The 22,587-nt window shown below is 41.4% G+C and overlaps 1 protein-coding gene across 1 annotated transcript in view; it reads right to left on the reverse strand.

The window, feature by feature from the left end:
* The window catches only part of EPB41L3 (erythrocyte membrane protein band 4.1 like 3), a 210,567-nt gene that overhangs the window by 44,515 nt on the left and 143,465 nt on the right, over positions 1-22,587 (reverse strand). Inside the window, exons 4-5 of the mRNA XM_060121932.1 lie at positions 6,226-6,330; positions 4,659-4,701 (exon numbers count right to left, since the gene is read on the reverse strand). Coding sequence (XP_059977915.1) covers positions 4,659-4,701; positions 6,226-6,330 — 148 coding nt within the window. The remainder of the gene's footprint in view (positions 1-4,658; positions 4,702-6,225; positions 6,331-22,587) is intronic.

Consider the following 22,587-nt stretch of genomic DNA (forward strand, 5'->3'; position numbering starts at 1 on the left):
CATTCGGCAAGTTCTTTTCTTACTTGGGGAAATTTCTGATGGAAGAGACAGTGGGGGTATGTACTGTGCATTACCAAACCCAGCCCTCCACCTCAGCCCCTGATCAGGACGGTCCTCACTGCACGCGGCCGCCGCTCCTCCTGTGGCATCTCCTATGGCCTCTCCAGAGGGGAAGGGGGTCACCCATACGCCAGCTCACAGGCACCTGCTCCCCAGACCGTCCGTATGTAAACGTGAGACATTACAAGCCTTCCTGAGTGCTCCGTTTTATCCATGCATTCTCTAGTTGTGTATACCTAACCATGTTTATCACCGTAAATGAGAATAAAACCCACCTTTTCTTCTTTTTGACATTTACTCTCTCTGTGATCACCCCTGTCACTGATTTTCACCTTGGTCTCTCTGTCTGGCCTTTCAATAAATGCTGTACGTTACTGAAGCCTGGGGGCTCCTTCGCCGGGAACTGTTTCCATTTCTTCCCCCCACCCAGTAAGCACACTCCAAGGGCCCAGGCCCTGCTCGCTCTGAACGGCGGCTTGGAGGACCCTCCTGGTCTCCCAGCTTCGGTGCTGGAGGCCTTTCCTCCGAGCCGTGGTCTTCCTTTTGCTCTGTGATTCGTGACCTCGTGGTCCAGCCCTCATGCTTCAGATGCCCTCCTAAGACTTCCAAACACCCCCTTCTCCCATTCAGTGGCTCCTGGAAGCTCCATTCTCTCCCCGAGTCCTTCCCAAACATTCACAATAAAGGGACAACATCCTAAGTACCTCCCGGCTCCTTCCTTTGAACTGGTCTCTTGCTTGAGTAGCAAATACTTAGCTGCAGAGGTCACCTGTATTCCTGTCATCCATGGCACAGTCTGTTCACTGATTCTGGTTTACTCTGCACACCACTCTTCATATTACACTGAGAGGTCCACCTGGCAGGGACACCATTTGAGTTGCCTTTTAAAGGACTTGGTATAGGGACCGGGTATTACTGGGTGTTTCGTGTCATTTCTAAACCACTAAGAAAACACTCCCAAAACGTGGGCTGTAAGAATTACGAGCCATAAAATATCTGGCAATCAAACCTATTTCTAGCGATTATTCTTCCCACTGTTCTCAAAAACGTCCTCTTGTTATTCTAAAATTAACAAGTCTGATTTGGTTTTACTTTCCTATTGATTCCTATTCACCTCCTGCTAAAATGGAATGCCTGCCAGCCATGAGGTTCATAATGAGAGCTGGTCTCCCCGCAAGCAACTGGAATGAAAGCTAATGGATTCGTTATGGGAAATGGATTTATTGCTCTTTTATAATTTTTATCCACTTCAAAGTGAATCCAATGAATCGTTTAGCAATGCAATTAAACTCATAATAAATTCAGGGTAAACACTCGAAGTTGGAAACTAAGAGGGAATAAAAATAGAAGAAAGATATTTCAATGCAAAAATCCTCATTACAGTAAAGTGACTTTCAAATGATCATGGGCCTAAGAAGCATCGGAGGGGCTTGTTAAAAACGCCAATCCCTAGGCTCTACTCAGAGGTCTTTATTCCAGAGATGTGCATTATGGTCCAGGAACTTGTGATTTTAATAAACACCCTAATGGTTCTAATACACTTGACCGTACTTTGAAAATCACTAATCCCAAGGAATCTACTTTCCTAAGGTTATAACCCAATCAAATATGAGGTTTTGCAGGACATTATTTTGAAACGGTGGGAAAGTTTATGGAAAACACAATCTATACCACAATCAAGGGAAAAAAAAATCCAGTGAAATGAGGTGTAACATTTGAAATTAACGAGAGAGGCAGATTAAAGCGGAAATACACATCCTGGTAAAGAATCTGGTGGAAACGTATCACTGGGAGGCCATAGTTATGCCATAAATAGGTTTGTGAGCCTGTGTCTGATCAGATGACGGCTCTGGTTAGGGACGGAAATGCAAGAGCTTGAATGCATTAAAATGACATCTATAATGCTGATATAGGATTTTAAATTCCAAATTTATGATAATCAGAAAACTGTGACACTGAAGAGAATTCATTCTTATGAAAAAGTTCTAATTTTAGTCTTCTATGCCTGCCAAATCTTAAAACTTCTCAATATACTACAGTTATAGCATAAATCACTATATATCATATATTCTATATCATGAAGTTACTATATCATAAATATACTCTATATCAGAATATATTTAGAAATTTTAGATCTGCTAGGCGTAAAAGATGACTGGAATAAGAATTTTTTCATAAGAACAAACTCTTCAGGCTCAGGATTTTCTATTTCTCATAAATTCATAACTTAAAATCTTTTTCAGCTTGACTGCCATTTGCCATTCTCTTGCAGACCTCATTCTAGAGACCTACTGTGGACCTACAGCATAAAAATAATGGAAAGATCCTTTTATTGTTGATATTTATGTTCAGAAAGAGGAGGTGATTGTACAATAATTACATTAGCTCTGATAATACTTTTCTGCCTTGATAGAATGTCCCTTTTGTGGAAAGAAGGCATTTTGTGCATGGGCAACAATAAGGAATATAGATAAAAACACCAAATTCCATTCCTAAAAATTTCCAATTTTTTCTTGTCTCCTCCTTCATCTGCATGATTGTCACTTGGTTTTCTTTATGTTGCTGTCACAAACACTGCCTAATCTACATGAGGAAAATATCCTTTAAATCTCATGTTCCAGTTGTCCCCTAAACTTCATCTCTTAGAAAGGAAGGTCGGAGACAGCATAAATGGGAAATGAAGGAAAAAAAGAATTCCATTAACAGCAGAAAAGAAAATTAACTGTTGTTACAGCCTTTCTTGTAACAGTACAATGACTTATCCTTGAACATGTAATATATTTTCAAAGTGCTCTGTAATTATAAAATCAACCAAGTACGAGACAGCGTTTTATTAATTAGGTGAATATAGAGGACTTAAAGCACATGAAATGTTAAGATATTCAGCACATCTGCTTTTAATAACTCCATAAAAAGATCCTTAGAACATATTCATCATCTTAAAGTTTTTACTAGGACTCTGAAGTTTTCACCTTCTTATCACAACTGTAGCTGTCCCTGGTTTTAATCCCAATTTAGTTCTATCAAACTACTTCACTATCAAGTTTCTGATTAGTGACCACACCAACTTCCTCTCAAAAATATGGTAAAGATGTTTTCGTTGTACAAAGAATCATCAGACTCTCTAATATCTAGAAGCATAGTGAATTTTTTGCTTCTTTTGAGATATTATCTAGTATTAAGCCATTTCAAACTGCTCGCTACTAATTACTTTTTATTAGCATGTAGGGTATTTTGAGACCTCAGAACATTCAAAGGCACTAGAAAGATTTGCTCTCTCTTTTAATAGTAACTTTGATGGGAATGCTGTTCTTATTAATAAATCGGTCTTAAATTTAATCTTCAAATAGAATCAGTTGTTCTGGAAAATTAAACTAGATTTTATTGATAAAAAATGAATTGCTTGAAAAAAATTAACCTAGTTAGTTGAAATTATAAAGTATATCCATGTTTTACCATTTATCCATAGTAAAAAGCAACAGCTACAGAAAAGGCTTAAAAATAAAAATGGAAAAATTCCTCTTTCTCAACCCCCTACCCTGCAGTGCCACTTCTGGAGGTATAGGTATTTCCACATACCTATATATGCATAACTCATTTTAAACAAATATGAATGATTTCTCTAAGGTCTCACTAATGAGAGCTAAAACATATTTATTCTACCTCATTCTGTTTAACAGCTACCTAGTATTTCAAGGTATGGCTATTTCATGATCGATTTTATCATTTCTTTATAAATGGATATTTAAGTTGCTTTGAGTCTTCTTCTATTGCCAATGGTATGATAATGAACTTTCCTACATGGACACATGTACACACTCCTCTCTTAAGCAGACACTGGATACATTTCTACAAGTAAAATCAGGGGTCAAAGAATAAGCACATTTAAAATTTTAATAAAATCTGACACAAAGTGCCTTCTTAAAGGGTTATATTTCTACCAATTGTGTACAAAATTGCCAGTGTAGGGCATCGTTAAACTTTTAAAATCTTTGCTAATCTGAACAGGTGAAAAATGTCACATTTTAATTAGCATTTAATTATTACTAACGCTTAGCACCTTTTCTAATACTTATTAGCTACCTGTATTTAAATTTTCTGAGTGGCTCATGTAATTGATTCGTGCGCTAGGAAATGTCCGTTTCTTAAATTGCCTTTAGGGCTAAGAAAAGAAGATGTCATCAGACAGTAAACTTCAGTCTGACTTGCTACCCCATTTCTAAGCTATTAAATGACTATTACTTTTACTGCTTGCCTTGCATACTTTGGTGGCAGTTAGGCTTAATACAACATTAATAATTAAGTTTGAGACTTTTAGATGATTGTCAATGGGGGGCATCACTTGATTAAATCATATCTCACAGCTCTGAACAGGCAAGAGAATAGGTCAAGTGTCATGTCATTTTATTCCCGGGTCGCAATAGTTGCTAATGGGTATCTGAGCGAGACCAACCTGTCAAAGATAAAATTTGAGATCTTAATCTGTTTTTCAAAATACCGTATTCACACCAGCCATGTGGGTATGAGCTACCATTTCAGATAACCCCACTCTTTGAAAATCTTCCTATTTCTACACATAATAATCCAAAAGAACTTACTTCGAATCTGTTTTTTAATTTCCTTAGCAGGGTCCAACCAATTCTGAAAAAGAAGTGAGAGTCTGAATATGAATCAGAGAAGAATGGAGATGACTTAGTGTTGACTGGGTAGAGATGAACTAAACGTATTTGAGAAGGAGTGGCTGCCGGAAGGGTCCCCCAGCTGGGTCCTTCCCCTACATCTGGTGCCCCTTCGCTAGTCCTGCGAGGGCCCAGGCTCTGGTCTAATGAGAAGATGTGTGTACACACAATTCAGGCTTGACAAAGTTCTTCTCTTTTACAACAAGTGCCTTCAGGGATTCAAGCTAGCACAGAAACAGAGGAGAAAAAATGGTGGATTCTATGTTCAAACAAGTTACAAGCATGAGCTAAAGATACAGTCATCCTTTGGTAACCACAGGGGATTGGTTCCAGAACCCCAGGTAACACCAAAATCTGAGGATGCTCAAGTCCCTTATATAAAATGGCACGGTACTTGTATATAATCTATGCAACGCCCCCATATACTTGAAATCATTTCTAGATTATTTATAATACCTAATTCGATGGACATGCTATGTAAATACTTGCTGGTGCACTGGCAAATTCAAAGTTTGCTTTTTGGAACTTTCTGGAATTAAAAAAAATATTTTTGATCTGCTGTTGGTTGAATCTGCAGATGCAGAACCCAAGAACACAGAGAGCTGACTCTGCATGTAACTTGACCACTGATGTCCTAGCCGTTCAGTCCCATGCAGCGACTTCTGCGATTATAGATTTTAAGGCACCTTCTTAGAATGCTTTCCTAACAAATGAACACTTGCCACTTACGATTTTCCTCATTAGAACACTCAGGTGTTTAATAATGAAGTTAGACATCATCCACGGAATTCAGTAAAGATAAAGTATGATTCACTAACAAACGACAACAGAACAAGTGACATTTAATGAGCACAATTGCTGTGGCTCAGTTTCCAGCATTAAGGAAACAATTTCTTCCTCCTTATCTTTCAGGCAGTTGGGGGGATAAGTGAGATAAAGGCCTGAAGAGACTGCAGCAGGTATAAGAGTCTACAGAGGTGTTACATGTATCATTAAACGTGGACTGAATACATTAACTGCTTGCCTCTTACATCAGGTCTGTACATGATTCATCTCACATTGTGATTCAGCAAGAATATGAAAGTGTAATAAGATGAATTAATAAGATGGCATCCAGCGAACATGTTTTCTGTATAATTATCAATTTATGTGATTCCCATTGGCTCAAATCCATGGAAATGTATCATCCCCCCAAAGCACCATATAAAATGCTTTTCTGGAACCATAAAGAACTCAAGCATGAAAAGCAGAAACACTGACTGACTGACTGTTTCCAAAAGACTCAAGATTAAAGGAAGTTGTCAATAATTTCCTTCATGAAGAAATAAGGTGATTAACAGCATTTAGGGCCTTGGATAATAAATCTGAGGGCGTGGGAGCACGAGGGGAGGTGGAGAAAACGATTTACCAATTCAGTTTCAGTTCACTTTCTTGCAGTGAAGCGCAGTTGAAGCCGCAATACTTTGTACTGCTTTCAACCACTCACCTTCTGGCTTTCAGCATCTCGATATGTAAGCCCAAAATAGTCTTTTTCTAGCAAATTCAGATGTTCACATACTTTATCAAACAGCACTTGGCCTCTGGAGCGTTTCTGTGGAGAACAAAACAGAAAAACAAGTCAACACACACCAAAAATGTTCTCTCAATTGCCACGAACAAAAATGGGTAAAACGTAAAATATTGCTCATTGTAACTGTTCAGTAAACAACAAGCAGGTTTGATCACTTTACCAACTCCTTTTTAACTAGAAAAAAGGCTCAATAAAGTGGACCTAATCCTATAAGAGGCAGCTCCTACAGAACAAACAAATAAATAAAAAAATAACTCCTGTCAGTGAGTAAGTACAGGCGACCTGCGGATGATTTCGAAACGGAAGTAGTTGGGGAAATGAAGTGGTGCTCGAAGCCTCAAATACGTTGTGAAACACGAAAATCCTGACGGTGAGAGCATTAAAGGGCCGACCACAGCTGTGTTTCAGAATACCCACGCTCACTCCCCGCCGTGATCAGGTTCTGAGCCTGAGAAGAACTAACCCCATTCCTTGTCTCAGGCGGAAGTCCCCTGCAAACTTTCTACCCCAGTCCTTACTGAGAAAGTCTAGCTGTGGATCACCTTCTGAAGCCCGTTAAACTTCATTAGTTTTTGTTTACAGCCACAAATTTCAATTTTGTATCACAGAGTTCAACTTTCTCTGAATTTTTTGTTTTAGAGAAAATCCTTTCTATTAAACATAACAAACATGTTCATTAAGTTTAAAGATTTAAATTATCATTTATAAATGTAAGATGTAGACATATGTGCTGTATTTTTGGCCATAAAGCAGTCAATTGGAGAAAGAAAAAAGGCAGTCATCTGGGGAAAAAAAATCCATCAGCTTAATTTATGGTGATATACAGTATCATATTTTCATCAAAGGTCTTTTAAACTTGGCCTTGGAGTCTGAGATGGATTAACCGGAAGCAATTAAGCTAAAGTACGTTTTGTTAGTGCAGTACCAACATTTCACATCTCGTACCTTAAGTGTATTTGTCTTTAAGATTTAATGTAGTAAGAGAAAAATAAGAAAATTGATAAACAATGGGCATACCAAAGAGTAAGTATCCAGAAGACGTGTAAGTGGTATGTATTACCGGGCAACCGCAAATATACTGGAAATTACTTAGTCTCCTCAAGCATGACTATTTAGGAGAAAAGATAAATGTAGGATACAAAACTGAAGCCTGAATTGTAACCAGCTGAATAATCAATGTTGTATTTGAAAGAAGTTTAATAATGTATGAAAATAAATTACATGTTAGCTCAACTGTGTAACACTGTTCAATGGATATAAATAAATGGTATGACAATGAAATGCTGCTCGCTGGTTTAAATCCTTTATTTGTAAATAACAGCATATTTCTTCTGAATAACGCTTAACAAATTATAAAGTTTGCACCAAAAACAACTGGTTCTTCTGATGCTTCCATTGGTATGATGTCCAGTTTAGAGATAAGAACACAGAGGTCCAGAAGAGTTACATGGGAGAGGCAGTCTTAGTGCTGCCTATGACGGTGGCTTTAACAGGTAAACCTGGCTTTGAGTCTTCCTTATGTCCCTTGCAGCTGTGCGGACCTCGAAGTTTTCCCTCTGTAAAACGGGTATGAAACCATCTACTTCTTTGTAATGGTTGACATTAAAATGAAACAAAGTATTCCAACTTGGTCCAGTGATAACACGTCAAGCATCCCACAAACGTCAGCCATTGATATTATCAGCCTACGTGATTGATAAATGGCAGAATACGTAATACAGAACTCACTAGGCATTTTTGTGGTAGGAGCACATAGATAGCTCCTTGTGGTACCAATAAGCATCCTTAGTATTAACATGCCCTGCTCTTTCTTCAGATATCAATTATCTGCTTACTGTTTAACTGCTTTAACTACAACACCACACACACACACACACACACAAATACATACCAGCGTCTGGCCAAGTACCTTCTCAATGAGTAAAAACAAACCAAAACAAAACAAATACAATAAACCTTCCTCTACAAAGCCTTCTACATCCTCTGAGCCAGCAGCAGACCCCAGCCAGGCCCTCAGTGGAGGAATTATTCTGGTCATGCTGCCGGCGGCCTTGGGCATTGTTTTATTAGCTGTCTTCTGGCTGCTGTCTTCTTCCTTTTGTCTAACAGGTGGAATGATTAGCTCAAGCACAGACCACGGTACTAACTGGTTCTTAATTTTCTGGCTTCTCACCATTTGATTACTATTAATGAACCACAGCTCTCTCTTGAACAGACCAGATTTTTTCTTACTATTTTAAACATATTTGAACACTATAAACAGTCCTTAAGACAATAACATAGTGGTCCATTCTTCTCTCTGAAGGGTTTTTGGGTTTGTTTCTGTTTGTTTGTTTTGGCCCTAAGAACTAAGACGGGTTGTCTAGAATCCGCTATAGATGGTTATATGTAAACAATGAAATTCCTATCTGCCAAACATCACCACGGCCGCCGGCCAGCTGGATGACACTGGAAAGGTCTCTCACGTTATGCGGGCCTTCACCTTCTCATCCTTGAGTGAGGATATATGACTCCATGCAGCCAGGTGATCACGGGCTTGAGGCTGTAACTGGGCACCTGTGCTCACGGCCAACATCACTAATGATCACAGCTCACTCGCCCGTGCAGCCCAAATGCGGCTTCAGAGCTCCACCGCACACGTGATGAGAAAGACCCTGGCGATGGATGGAGTCGGTACAGGACACCAAATGGGACTATTCTGCAGCCCCAGACAGGATCCCCTCCGCAATCACTCCCAACTCCCCCAGATTCTTGATTCTTCTTACTCAGGTCATTTTTTTCTAGTGCATTATCTAACTTTTCAAGTCAATTATTTCTACATGTTGACATTGTGTGCATCTTTAGGTAGTAACATCTAAAATATGACTAAAGCTCAACCGTCACTGGGCCTTTTAGAGAATTTATGTTAAATATTCGGTTCCCAAAGATAGGATGTTCATTAAGTCATCAAATCTGGGCATCTTACTTTCATTGGGTATGTTTATAACAGCTATAATGAGTCAAGAATTCAGTAGAAGCTAGTGGGAAGCAGTTGCATAGCACAGGGTGATCAGCTGGGTGCTTTGTGACCACCTAGAGGGGTGGGATAGGGAGGGTGGGAGGGAGGGAGATGCAAAGAGGGAAGAGATATGGGGACATATGTATATGTATAACTGATTCACTTTGTCATAAAGCAGAAACTAACACACCACTGGTAAAGCAATTATACTTCGATAAAGATGTTAAAAAAAACAGAATTCAGTAGATTAAAAAACATTTTTTGGACAGAGGTATTCTAAAATCAATGGGTAATTTACTTAACTGGAGACGATGAACAGCTTTTAGTCTCATTTGCTGTTTCCTGTGAGTTGTTAAGTCACGTCTCTGACTCAGATGCATTCGCAGTCTACATAACCATTGACTTTTAACACCTGGACGTTAAGGAAAGTGGACTTTGCTTTCCTGGAGTAACAAACCAATGGTGGACTGCCCTCTCTCTACCCTCTTTTTCCACTTAAAATTGGGTTTCTCTTTCAAATAGAGAAGACGAGGATACGTCCATCATCACCACTCAAACACAGCAGATGAAATAAGCTTTTCTGCAGCATTAATGAAACTTCCTGCAAGTCCAAGATAATTCAAGATTTTTACAATGTTGGTAAAACACTGGTTCTCAAGGTCTTATCAACCGGCATCACCTGGAAGTTTACATTAAATTTTTTATTTGTACTTTTATTTGTCTAACAACTTTAAAAAACTAATTACAGAATGTTTTAGGATGGGAGAATTTCCAACATTTCCCAAAGTAGAACAGCATCACGAAAGCCTGCATACTCATCACCCAGTTTTAACAAATGCCTCTGAAGGCAATTTTGGTTCCTCTGGAGTTCTGCTCCACTCATCCTCCCCCTGGGTACTCTGAAGCATCTCAGCAAGTAATTGTGTCTCTATTTATCTTAGTATGTAACTCTGCTCTTTTAAGAAATGTAATCTCAATAACTTCATCACATCTAAACAAAAGTAGCAATCAGTTCATAATATCACCAAATATCTAGTCAGGACTTTAATTTCCCCAATTATTTCAAAGATTTTTTTTTTCTTTTTCATTTTCTTTGATTAGCCCATACACCGCAATCGGCTGACATATCTCTCTGGTCTCTCTTAATCTGCAAGTTCTCCATTTATGTTGGTTTTCCCCTTGAAATTAACTTGTCTAGGAGACCAGGTCATTTGCCTGTAGAGTTCGCTCAGTCTAGACTTGCTGTTTGCATCTCCATGGTGTAATTTAACATGTTCTTTTGTCTTCTGTATTTCCTGTAAACTGACAGTGAAATCTAGAAGCTTGACCACATTCTTGTTCGACTGGTTTCCATAAATGATGCTGTGCAATTTCACCACGAGGCAGAAAGTTAACTCTTGCCTTTTTGTGATATTAGCAGTCACTAACGATCGTTGCCCTAGACCCATTAATCTGAGGTGGCAAGATGGGGATATTCGAATCCGAACCTTGGTCCCCCATTTATTAGTTGGAGTATGTCTATGAAGAGACACTTCTCTTTGTCAGAATGATTTATCCAGTGACACAGTCTGATGACGGAAGCCAGGATCAATGCTCACACCTTTTCCTTTATCCAATTTCAAGATAACGAGTTGGCTTTCTAGCACCATCCAGGAGTCATCAATCAGGATTTTTGTCTTATATCATCACTATGAACCCACGGGCTAAATCAGGCTTGACGTGTTTCAGTCCATTACAGGTGTTACCCATATTGATGCTCTAAATGTCCCCAAGTGCTCTGCCTTACATTTTGCCTGTCAACTCGCATCCTTCACAATGCTTCTCCAGTCCCACTTCTTTACAGCATTTCCTGTCCTCCCAGCCAACTGTGATTTCTCTCACCTTTGGACATTAGAGCACTTTATGGTACCAAGAGGGCACCTTCTATATTCTGCCTTCTGTCACAGCTGTCTCTCTGTGCGCTCGCCTTATATCCCGACTGACTATAAAGACACTCCTGGTGGCAACGTGCCTCCTATATTTATTTTTTATGGAGCCTCATTTTGGTCAAATGCCATTAAGAGAATAAAAAGGTAACGTGATGAAACTTAAAATTTTTCTCACTAGCATATCATAACCAATGTTGCCAAAGCAAAATTTTAAACTAGTGGTTTTTCAACCGTGGATCCTGGGAGCATCTAAAATATGCCAATATCCAGGAACCCACCTCAGGTCAAATAAGTCAGAATTTCTGAAGGTGGGCACAAGGCCTTTGTATGTTTTCAAGATCCCATTTGCAGGCATGGTTGAAAGGTACACTTAAGTTTACAACTTAAAAATTCTTAAATGGAGGACTCTAAAGCAATTTTTCTTTTCTTTTCTTTTCTTTTTGAGGAAATGTGTAACTTCTTCAGATTTAGATCCACACCAGTTTCTTTCAGGCCTTCTTGTACCAACACTGATAGCTGCATTATGATCAACTTTATTTACACACACACACAGTCTTAAAATCTTAAGACACCCTTTCCAACAAATTTTCTTAAGAAACGTTAATTTCTCAAGAAATGAAAAACGAGCCACATGCTGAAATAAAATGATACAAATGAGCAGTGATAAACCACCAAACTATAAAACCAACCAATAAACCAGCCAAACAATGAACCTGCATTTAAAGCTATGAACGAAATACACAAAATAGAAACGTTTTTGAGTTCGAATTTTTTTTTTTTAGCTCTCCCTCGGTAGAGCTAAAACATACAGACTTTAACTCAAGAACCTGCTACCTTACTAAAAAATGACCCAGGTAGGTTAACAAATGTCTTGATTTCCTCTTTTGTGAACAAGTAAAAGAATTCACATCTTCCCCAGCAGGTTAGGGAGGTGATGGAGAGGAACAAACACTGGGCACTGAACCCACCAGGGGAGGATGGAGGGAGGAGCTGCTGTTGATTGACAGCTGACCAGGAGACGGCACACCTGTGGACGCGTCCTCTGAAATGAGCGCCGCCTTGATCCTCAAGTCCCTGGAAATCGTGTCTTGGTCTGTGCTCACGTCGTGAGCGCACAAGCAGGTAGCACAAATCGTACTAAACCTCAGCACAAGACTTCAACAGAATCTGTCTTTTCTTTCAGTCTCACAAAGCTATGAATCAGCCTGGGGAAAGGCTAAAAGCTGAAATTAGAGAAATTTGTAAAGTCAAGTATAATCTTCTCGCCTTAGAAAGACGGGCTGCAGTTCTTATTTATCTGAAGCTGCACAATCACAAAGAAAATGAGGCAGAGCACGTCGTTCTGCCTGAGAACTGGAGCTAATCAATGGTCCCTACTTCTTGGGCGGGGGGAAATGCGGAGGGGCAGGGGAACCAAAGCCATCAGCACCAGGGCGTGTGGATATATCCTTGAGGCTCCGCGGGATCTATGTGCGCATTTCTTTAAACCGTCGCTGAAAAAAAAGCCTCTTGTTACATTGGCTCAGGCTTATACCACGTGCGTTAATACAAGGAAACATATAATATTGAGACCCTTCAGGGAAATGGACACTTCCGTACCCTTATTTCAGCTGCTTTGAAATTTGAGGGAGCGCCAGCCTGTAAGCACTTTATTCTTTCCATCATGTATCTTCTTCAACTGGACTGCTGATTTTCTTCTGAAATTATATCTTTCTGTGTATTGTTGCACTTTGTGAACTTGTATTTCTGCTCCCTGAGGACAGGAAACTGTGCAACCTTTTTAATGCCCCCGACAGAGTGTCCTAAACACACAAGACATTCAACATATGTGCCTAATAAACACTCCGGGCATGAATCTGAAGGAGGAATTTCTCCTCACATTATCTTCGATTAATCTCGATGAAAAATGCCATCATTTTTTTTCATGCTTCCTTCCCTAATTGCATATTTCCACACTGAATGCTTTTCCAGTCTCCTCACTTCTCAAGGTCAACTGGAATTCTCTTCATTTCTAAACGATGGCAACGCAATTTGCCTGGTGTTATAGGAGCACGTGGAGAGCTCAGCAAACTAGCTAAGCTTAAACTTGAGCCTAAATCGGACACCTGGACTCTGTGTAGGTTATTTTTTCCTGGGTCTTCTTTTTGCTCTGTCAGATAGAAAAACGTTCTAACACAGTCTGCCCTGAAATTTAGGTGGATTAAAAAACAAAAAAACCTACACTTAGAAAATACCAAGAGGAATAAAAGATGATGATGGTGTCTGGTCTGTGACAACAGTCCAAAAACACTTGAGATCTGAGGCCAGGAAGGTCTAAGAAGCAATATATGGCCCCAGCTGCCCTGTGCGCATCTACTTCCATTTGGGGCTTTCTGTCTCAAGTGTACTTTCAATGCCAAGTTTAATAAGCACAGTAGGAAGTCCATTATCCCCGTCACTACTGCCAGGATCCATGCCCAGAGGGGCAGGACCTAGTCTATGTACTAAATCCCAAGCGTGATCCGGGCAGTGAATTCAGAGGGCTGATGTGAGAAGCAGAGATGATTTTTTTCTGCCTAGATGTTACATATCTTGCTAGCTCTTTCTTTAAATTCACAAGCAATCAGCTTTTTAGAAAACCATAATAGTTCTTTTCACATTATTAAGTCAATCAATGATTATTCTGTCACTTTCTTAAACTCAGTTCAGTTAGCAATAAAGATCTGAAGTGGCCTGTTAAAATATGAACCTGGGACCACTTCCTGGTCTTGCTAAGTTTTAAAACACAACAGTGATTTATTTATTTATTTATTTTTTGCGGTACATGGGCCTCTCACTATTGTGGCCTCTCCCGTTGCGGAGCACAGGCTCCGGACACGCAGGCTCAGCGGCCATGGCTCACGGGCCCAGCCGCTCCGCGGCATGTGGGATCTTCCCGGACCGGGGCACGAGCCCGTGTCCCCTGCATCGGCAGGTGGACTCTCAACCACCGCGCCACCAGGGAAGTCCCACAACAGTGATTTATTTCCATGTCTCAACTGTCTAGAAACTGAGAATTCATCTAGCATTATTTAAATATCTTCAAAATGTAATTTTAAAGATATTATTCCTATCCAGTTCAAGTCGGTTTTCCCACCCTTCTATTCTAAGTGAGGCACATCAGACAACCCCAATGCTGGACCCTGGCTCTACAACTAGCTGGCTGTGAGGTGAGATGGTCACTGAACCTTTCTGAACTTCACTGCCTTCATTAAAAAATGGAAATAATATTGGTCCTTACTCATAGGATTGTTGCATTAAATAAAACACAGGAAAGCATACGTATTGCCTAGCCCATGGGAAACGATAACCAATAAATGCTGGCGATTATTAGTAGGCCCTTTTCATAAGAAGCCCAATACATTTAGGTTTTCTAATGCTGAAATTTGGTATAGAGATTGACATACCACTGATGCCTATTTCATCTGCAGTGAAATCATCCCATGTCTCTTGTGAAAAATAAATCTCACCGTACAGGTAAAAGGGGGAAACGGTTGAAAAAGCTATTATTATCAGTAAACCAAGGGTGCATTCGATTATCCTTTGCAAACACATACAAAATGGTTTTCAGCAGGCACTGGGCACACTGGTACAGTTTAGTACATCCGAGGCCAAAACATGATGGTTACGTGTTACCATAGACGTGGCGTGCAGCACAACCAAAGCAAGTAGCAGAGTTCAAATGCAGTAGAGTCGACCTAGGTTTGACAGAGATTCTCTGAAAAAATACTTTTAGCACACACACGGCAAGAGTCCGTTTGCGCACGTGAAGCCCCTCCGCCTTTTTTTAGAAAGATGCCTTTTTCTTTCAGCCACAATCTGTTCCTGTCTTCATCTGTTGTCACCATTTCAGCCTCTGTTTGAAATCAGACTTCTGTGCTCAGAGCCATGTACCGTGGTAGATGATAGCTTTTCAGTGAAGCGTGCTTCTTCCTGGCAAAAACATTGGGCTCGCTTTTTCACAAAGAGTTTCACATCACACATATGAGATGTTGGCAGCGCGCGGCCAGACAACATTTCCTGCTGTTAATCTGCTAAGGATTCAGGTCACTAAGCCAATGTGTGCCAAACGAATGCAGAAAAGGAAGCCCTCGGGAAGAGGGATGTTTGAAAGAGACAGACTTAAACCTGAATCTTGTAAAAGAACTACAGGGCCTAATTCAGAACGATGCGGGACTTCGTGAAATTCTTCCTGGGAGAGGAAGTACTTATGTCTCCTTTCCAAGACAATTCTCAAAAAAAAAAATCAAACAAAACCCAAATTGTGATTTATAACTCATGTGGTCAAATAAAGCACTGTAGGCAATGCAAATGTTGACAGTGAAAACACAACTTTTAATGATATACATTTAACGAGTAGGAATTTGTAGAACGGCCACTTTTCAGTCCTATAAGGCACTGAAGATCAAAACCATATAATAACAGTAAGTGCTTTAAACAAATAAGTCTTAAGTGAACCAGTGTCCATCAGCTGTTTCCTCTTATTAACAGGACAAGGCTGTGAGTAAGCACACAGAGGAAGGATTTCAGGGTTATTATGCAAACCACTCACATAATTAAAAAATGTAATTATATCATTTCGCTAGTTAAAATAGAGGTTTTAAATTAAAATAACTGTAAAACCTATGAAAGACCTATAATGAAAACATAAATAAATAAAAAAAATAGGACAGCTGATGACACTTTCAATGACACTTAAGGTCGGTCTGGCCTTCACTGAAAGCATATCATATTTTGGATTAGTATTTAAAATCCAGTAGCTGGGGAGAAAAAGCCTTTGTAAGCATCTAACTTTTTGATTCTACTTACATGTTCTCCAGCTTTGTCGGACACGTGCAATAGCCGGTGTGGACCACCTGGGGTACCAGCAGGTCTACACGTCCAAGGTTGGGATTGCTTTTGGACCTCGCTGTCTCTATCGGGGGCATCCTGAGCTCCTGAGCTCGCAATCCTGAAGAGCCAGCATTAATCCTATCGGCCCAGCAGTTCCCACACCTGGGAGCGGGGGTGGGAGGAGCCTGCTCTGCCCTGTGAAGAAGCAAGGCCCAGGCCTCATTCTAGAACCAGAGCAGACCCGTCCCCTCGGGTCAGCACAAGGTCCCCTCACTGCAGCCGTCCCAAGAGCTCATTTAACCACGAGGGAATGTTGGTCTCTGCTGACTCCTGAATCTCAGATGGTGATTTCTTTGAGCTTTGTGGTTATTTACTTTTAAAGCACGAATTGCATCAGCAAATGGCAGTAAATAACACTCACATAAAAAACTGAAATGGTTAGGCAAACTGAATCCAGAAGACAAAGGGCTTTCAAAGTAGGTACAGCCCTTTGCCCTAACAAACAGCTGTAACGTTCTTTCACTGACAGGAGAACTTCAAACCATTCTGTTCAAGCAAAAAGTAAAGTACGACACACTCAGATTATTCTGATTTTTCTTGGGCTCACAAGATTGCCGCTGTCTTTCCTGGACCTTATCGGTGTTCAGAGCTGAACTGGGAGGTTCGGGGCTGAGGGACTTTGGGAAGTTCTTCGGGACTTGAGTGATGCTCCCCCTTCTCTGAAGGCTGAGCCTCTAAGTCAGTCCTGCCAGCTCCCTCCTGGCTTAACAAGGACTGAGGGCAGCAAGACGCCTGCGATCTTGGGGGCTCAGGAGGATGTCAAGTGAAATTCAAAGGAGATGAGCCCGAGATTTTATCAAATGTACTTTCACTTCTGTCTTTACATTCAAAAACTCTTTGTGAGAATATACCCATGTGGGAAGACCAGAAGTTGGCTATCAGACTCAGTAGTGAGAGCACAGACAGCCAGACTGAGGATGCGGTCAGACCCCATCATCACGGTGGGGGAGGTCCCGCCTGCCTCTTTGGCTCCCCCCGTGGTGCCCCCTGGCCTGCCCTGACCCCCTACTCCATCACACAACCTTCCTCCAGCCCCTCTCCCTAGGCTTCCTCCTGCCAAAGTCTGCACAAGCCACCTTCACACCCTGGACCCTTCCACCCGTCCAGCCTTCAGATCTCTCCTCAAGCACCCCTTCCTCAGGACTCTACCCACCCCCCACCTCCAGGACCAGGTCTCAGAGAACGTGTTTTTATATCTTCTGCATCGCACTTGTCAGGGTGGCAATTTCACGCTGCTTTGTGTTGTAATTTGAGTAATGGTAATGCCAGCTGCTCAGGTAAGCAGTTTCTACCTGCAAATGGATTCCCAACACGCACCCCTGAGCCTGGCAGAGAGCAAAATTAGTATTTTTTGAAACAGGAAAGAAAATCAAGTGAAATAAGTGCATCTGGGGTTTATTTCCTGTTCAAAGCTCTTCAAAAAACTGCTACGTTCTTTGAAATTTATTCAGGATCAGTTTATTTATATTTTTCTACCACATGGGTATAATCTGCTCTGGCCAGATCTAGAGTGTTGGATTTTTTTCCTAATTTCTGCAAGAAGACGATATTTCATCCCTGCAGGTGGCAGACCTATTAGCTTTTTTTTTTTAACATCTTTATTGGAGTATAATTGCTTTACAATGTTTGTTAGTCTCTGCTGTATAACAAAGTGAATCAGCTATATGCGTACGTATATCCCCATATCCCCGCCCTCTTGCGTCTCTCCCTCCCACCCTCCTTATCCCACCCCTCTAGGTGGTCGCAAAGCATCGAGCTGATCTTCCTGTGCTATGCAGCTGCTTCCCACTAGCTATCTATTTTTCATCTGGTAGTGTATATATGTCAATGTTACTCTCTCACTTCGTCCCAGCTTACCCTTCCCCCTCCCCGTGTCCTCAAGTCCATTCTCTACGTCTGTGCCTTTATTCCTGTCCTGCCCCTAGGTTTATCAGAACCATTTTTTTTTTGATTCCATATGTATGTGTTAGCATACGTATTTGTTTTTCTCTTTCTGACTTACTTCACTCTGTATGACAGACTCTAGGTCCATCCACCTCACTACAAATAACTTACTTTCGTTTCTTTTTATGTCTGAGTAATATTCCATTGTATATGTGTGCCACATGTTTATCCATTCATCTGTTGACAGACACTTAGGTTGCTTCCATGTCCCGGCTATTGTAAATAGTGCTGCAATGAATATTGGGGTACATGACTCTTTCTGAATTATGGTTTTCTCAGGGTATATGCCCAGTAGTGGGATTGCTGGGTCATATGGTAGTTCTATTTTTTTAAGGAACCTCCATACTGTTCTCCATAGTGGCTGTATCAATTTACATTCCCACCGACAGGGCAAGAGGGTTCCCTTTTCTCCACACGCTCTCCAGCATTTGTTGTTTGTAGATTTTTTGATGATGGCCATTCTGACTGGTGTGAGGTGATACCTCATGGTAGTTTTGATTTGCATTTCTCTAATGATTAGTGGTGTTGAGCATCCTTTCATGTGTGTTTTGGCAATCTATATATCTTCTTTGGAGAAATGTCTATTTAGGTCTTCTGCCCATTTTTGGATTGGGTTGTTTGTTTTTTTGATATTGAGCTGCATGAGCTGCTTGTATATTTTGGAGATTAATCCTTTGTCAGTTGCTTCATTTGCAAATATTTTCTCCCAGTCTGAGGGTTGTCTTTTCCTCTTGTTTATGGTTTCCTTTGCTGTGCAAAAGCTTTTAAGCTTCATTAGGTCCCATTTGTTCATTTTTGGTTTTATTTCCATTTCTCTAGGAGGTGGGTCAAAAAGGATCTTGCTTTATGTCTTGATTTATGTCGTAGAGTGTTCTGCCTATGTTTTCCTCTGAGAGTTTTATAGTGTCTGGCCTTACATTTAAGACCTATTAGCTTTTAAAATTCCACCTCAAATGTTGCAGGTTAACTTCCTGATAAATTTCTCAATTTCTCCTGAAGGGCGAATGGTCTTGAGCTGGGGCTTCACTCCATTACTTTCATTTGATACACGCTCTACCCCTCACGCTGAAATAGAAAAACCCAAGGTGGGTTATGGTTTCTAAGGACCTTCCGTGACTAAACTGCATGAGATCAGCCTGAACTCCCAGGTATCAGTAGTCCTGCACCTGCTCAGTAAGTCTGTCTGATGAACGTGGAGAGCAGTTCCATGCATAGGACAGGGATGCGTCCTGGATTCTCCTTTAAAAGTTCTTTTTAAAATGCCTGGTTAAGTAGCAGATTAGAGAGTTAACTACTAAGCGTGCAATTGGTCCTGCCACCTAAAAACTTTTCTAAAACTGAAGTCAATATTTTCGTAGGAGTCACAATATTTAACGGGCTTACAGTTAATAATCCTATAAGGGGAATGAACTCATTCACACACCTAGGCACAGATTTTCCTGTGAGGTTACCTTGAAGAGTACAGAGGAACTTATACTGCTCAAGCTTTAAAGTTTTTCTTAGCTGAAATCATTGAAGTCCTGCTCTGTCCACAGTGTCAGGGCCCTGGGCATCCTTTGTCTCCACGCTGGCCTAGATCCAAACGTTTGAGGTGTGTCTTAACCTCACCCTCAGGCATTTTTGTGGCCACGTCCTTGGAGAAGGTGGGTGACGGTCTTTCTGCGAACACGCTCTCATCAAGCCCTCACCTCTTCTGAGATGTCAGTAGCATCCCTAGCTCTCCTGTTAAAAAATATAGTTCTCCACTGAGCCGGCAACTTAGAAAGCTGCACATCTCGGATACTTAAAGAGAAGCATCATCTCAAACAAATCGTTACTTAGCGCTTCTTTTTTTAAATTTTATTTATTTATTTATTTTTGGCTGTGTTGGGTCTTTGTTTCTGTGCGTGGGCTTTCTCTAGTTGTGGCGAGCGGGGGCCACTCTTCATCGCGGTGCGCAGGCCTCTCACTGTCGTGGCCTCTCTTGTTGCGGAGCACAGGCTCCAGACGCGCAGGCTCAGTAGTTGTGGCTCACGGGCCTAGTTGCTCCGCGGCATGTGGGATCTTCCCGGACCAGGGCTCGAACCCGTGTCCCCTGAATTGGCAGGCGGATTCTCAACCGCTGCGCCACCAGGGAAGCCCAGTTAGCGCTTCTTAAAGGTTTGACTGAGAGAATCGACCACCACTGAGACTTTCCTGACGGCTATTCCTAATCTCCCAGAAGAAGCTGACAGAGAGCTTCTCTCAAACGGCGGGACCCGGAGTGAAAATTCTAGCCAGCAAGTGGAGTGCTTTTACTGTGTGGACGCTGTGAGGCGAGCGCTCTGAACACACGTTCTGTGGGTTCATCTCTTTCTGGCTTCTTCCTCTCATTTTCTCTTGGCCCCGCTTTCTGCTTATTTATCTCCTTCTCATTATATTATGTGTATTTCTCTAAAACATCTTAAATCCTCGTGAGAACACGGCTGGGTATACATCGTAGAAGCCCCAAGTTAAAATCAAATGTTATTTCTGAAACAAAGTACCTTTACAATTTGGATGGGGTTTTTTCCCCTATGACGACGACTTCTTGACTATTAAGGAAGCTCAGCAAAACCTGATATTCCCGATGGTGCCTTTTTTTCTTTCTTTTAAAGGAATAACTGGAGATATGAACTGAAGCATTTTGCTTGGGGTAATCCTTGAAAACCATCCCGTGTGCTGTACAAGTTCAGTATAGGGGCATTTCCCTAAAGAACGTGGTCGCTCTTTCAGTGACTTTATTTGCCATCACCATGGCATCCCATAAGAAATAACAAGTCTCTTTATTCCTTCCGGTTTCCCAAACACCATCCTAAGAACCAATTCTTGTGCTGGCTGTACGTCCGCATACCATCGCTCATGCTTACACGCAGCCGCGGGGCGAATGAGGTGCATTTCGAAGTGTAAATATGACTTCGAGATCAGAATTTCTTTCACCCGTATTAGAAAGTGACCCCAAATGTGCATACCAGCTAAACACAGCTGTCACATGTCCGACACAGCCAAGATGTCTTTGTTTGTCAACGAGAAGAAACCCCCACTGATCAAAGCCTTTCATGAATTAATACCTAACCCGGCCATTTACAATTGCCATTTGTAGAGACATCCTGGACCCGAACTGCAGGAAACAGTCACTAGGCAACACCAACAAAATAGATTGGTCTTGGCAGGAGAAACAAACAGAAGACCCAAATTCCATTTATCTAGAAATAAAATACCCACAATAGTCATCTGACAAGGGAAATCGCACCAGGTTATAGGAAGCTAATGTTCTTGATGGAAGTGTGATGTGTTCCAACAAAAAGATCCCATAACTTAGAATCTGTGACCTCTTCTAGAAGAAACAAAAACTTGAAGGTGTTCTGGCTGGTCAATACAACCCACAAAATTGAAGAGAAAAAGGGCCCTTGGCTTTTTGGCCGTCGAGAGAGGGAACCCGGGGCTCAGCACTAGATGCCCCTCGGCCCCGGACCCGAAGGAGGCGGAGGGTGGGGAAGGGGGTGGTATTTCCTGAATGAACAGCAGGGCGTGACCACAGCCCCCGAACTGGAAAACTGCGGGCGGCTCCGTATGGGGGTGGGGGGGGGCGCATATTTTTTTCTAATCTGAGATTAAAACGTTCAAGAAAACTTTCCGAATACACCATCCCCTTCACAGTTACTTAAAGATCACGATGACACAGCACGCTAATGTAAAATTAGTCCTAACAGCCTTCTTACATTGTTCCAAGAAACAGGGATCAGTCGTTCCTTACAGGAAATATTAATGTTACAGTTCTTAACACTTTGTATAACTGAAATTCTAATGTACAAAAGACAGCAAAAAGCCCAACTAAAGAAATAAAAGGGTGGCACGAGAATCCATCACAATGAACGACGCTAAATCATTTCTCGGTGGACAGCGCCTGCGGCAATCCCCGGCCTCCTGTTTTCTACGTTCAATAGTGCCACGCCTGGATGGCGGTTAGAAAGTGATACTGGGAACGCTGGCCTGTGTAGATTCTCTCTTGGATCTGTTTGAAGGAGACCCACTCGACCATAATCACTGCTGTAACATCCCCATGGGGTCAGGCACGCCCGGTTCCTAAGCTGGGGTACACTCCCCACCCCAACTCTAAGCATCAGTGTTGCCCAGAGCTCTGCTGTTAATATCTTCGCACTCATTCACTGGCCGTCTGCACGATCTCATTCACTCGTGCATGTGAATTAGTGTGAGAGATACCGGCTCCCACAGAGCCTACCAGCCTGACTTCTCTTCCAAAGGCCAAACAATGTATCCAATTGCAAAAGCAGATTGCTACTTTCATATTCCAAGCACCCTAAGTTCAATAGGTTTAAATTAGATTCACTATCTTCCCCCACAAACTCTTCTCCTTATACTGTATTCTATAAATGTGGACGCCATTATCAGTTACTGTCTCTTCCACTGCCGGCATCGCTGCTCACCCATCCAATTAATCAAGTTTGCTCATTTTCAGGACAGTTCTTTAAAATCCAT

The sequence above is a fragment of the Lagenorhynchus albirostris genome, chromosome 14 (assembly GCF_949774975.1).
Source record: "Lagenorhynchus albirostris chromosome 14, mLagAlb1.1, whole genome shotgun sequence".
Taxonomy (NCBI): Eukaryota; Metazoa; Chordata; class Mammalia; order Artiodactyla; family Delphinidae; genus Lagenorhynchus; species Lagenorhynchus albirostris.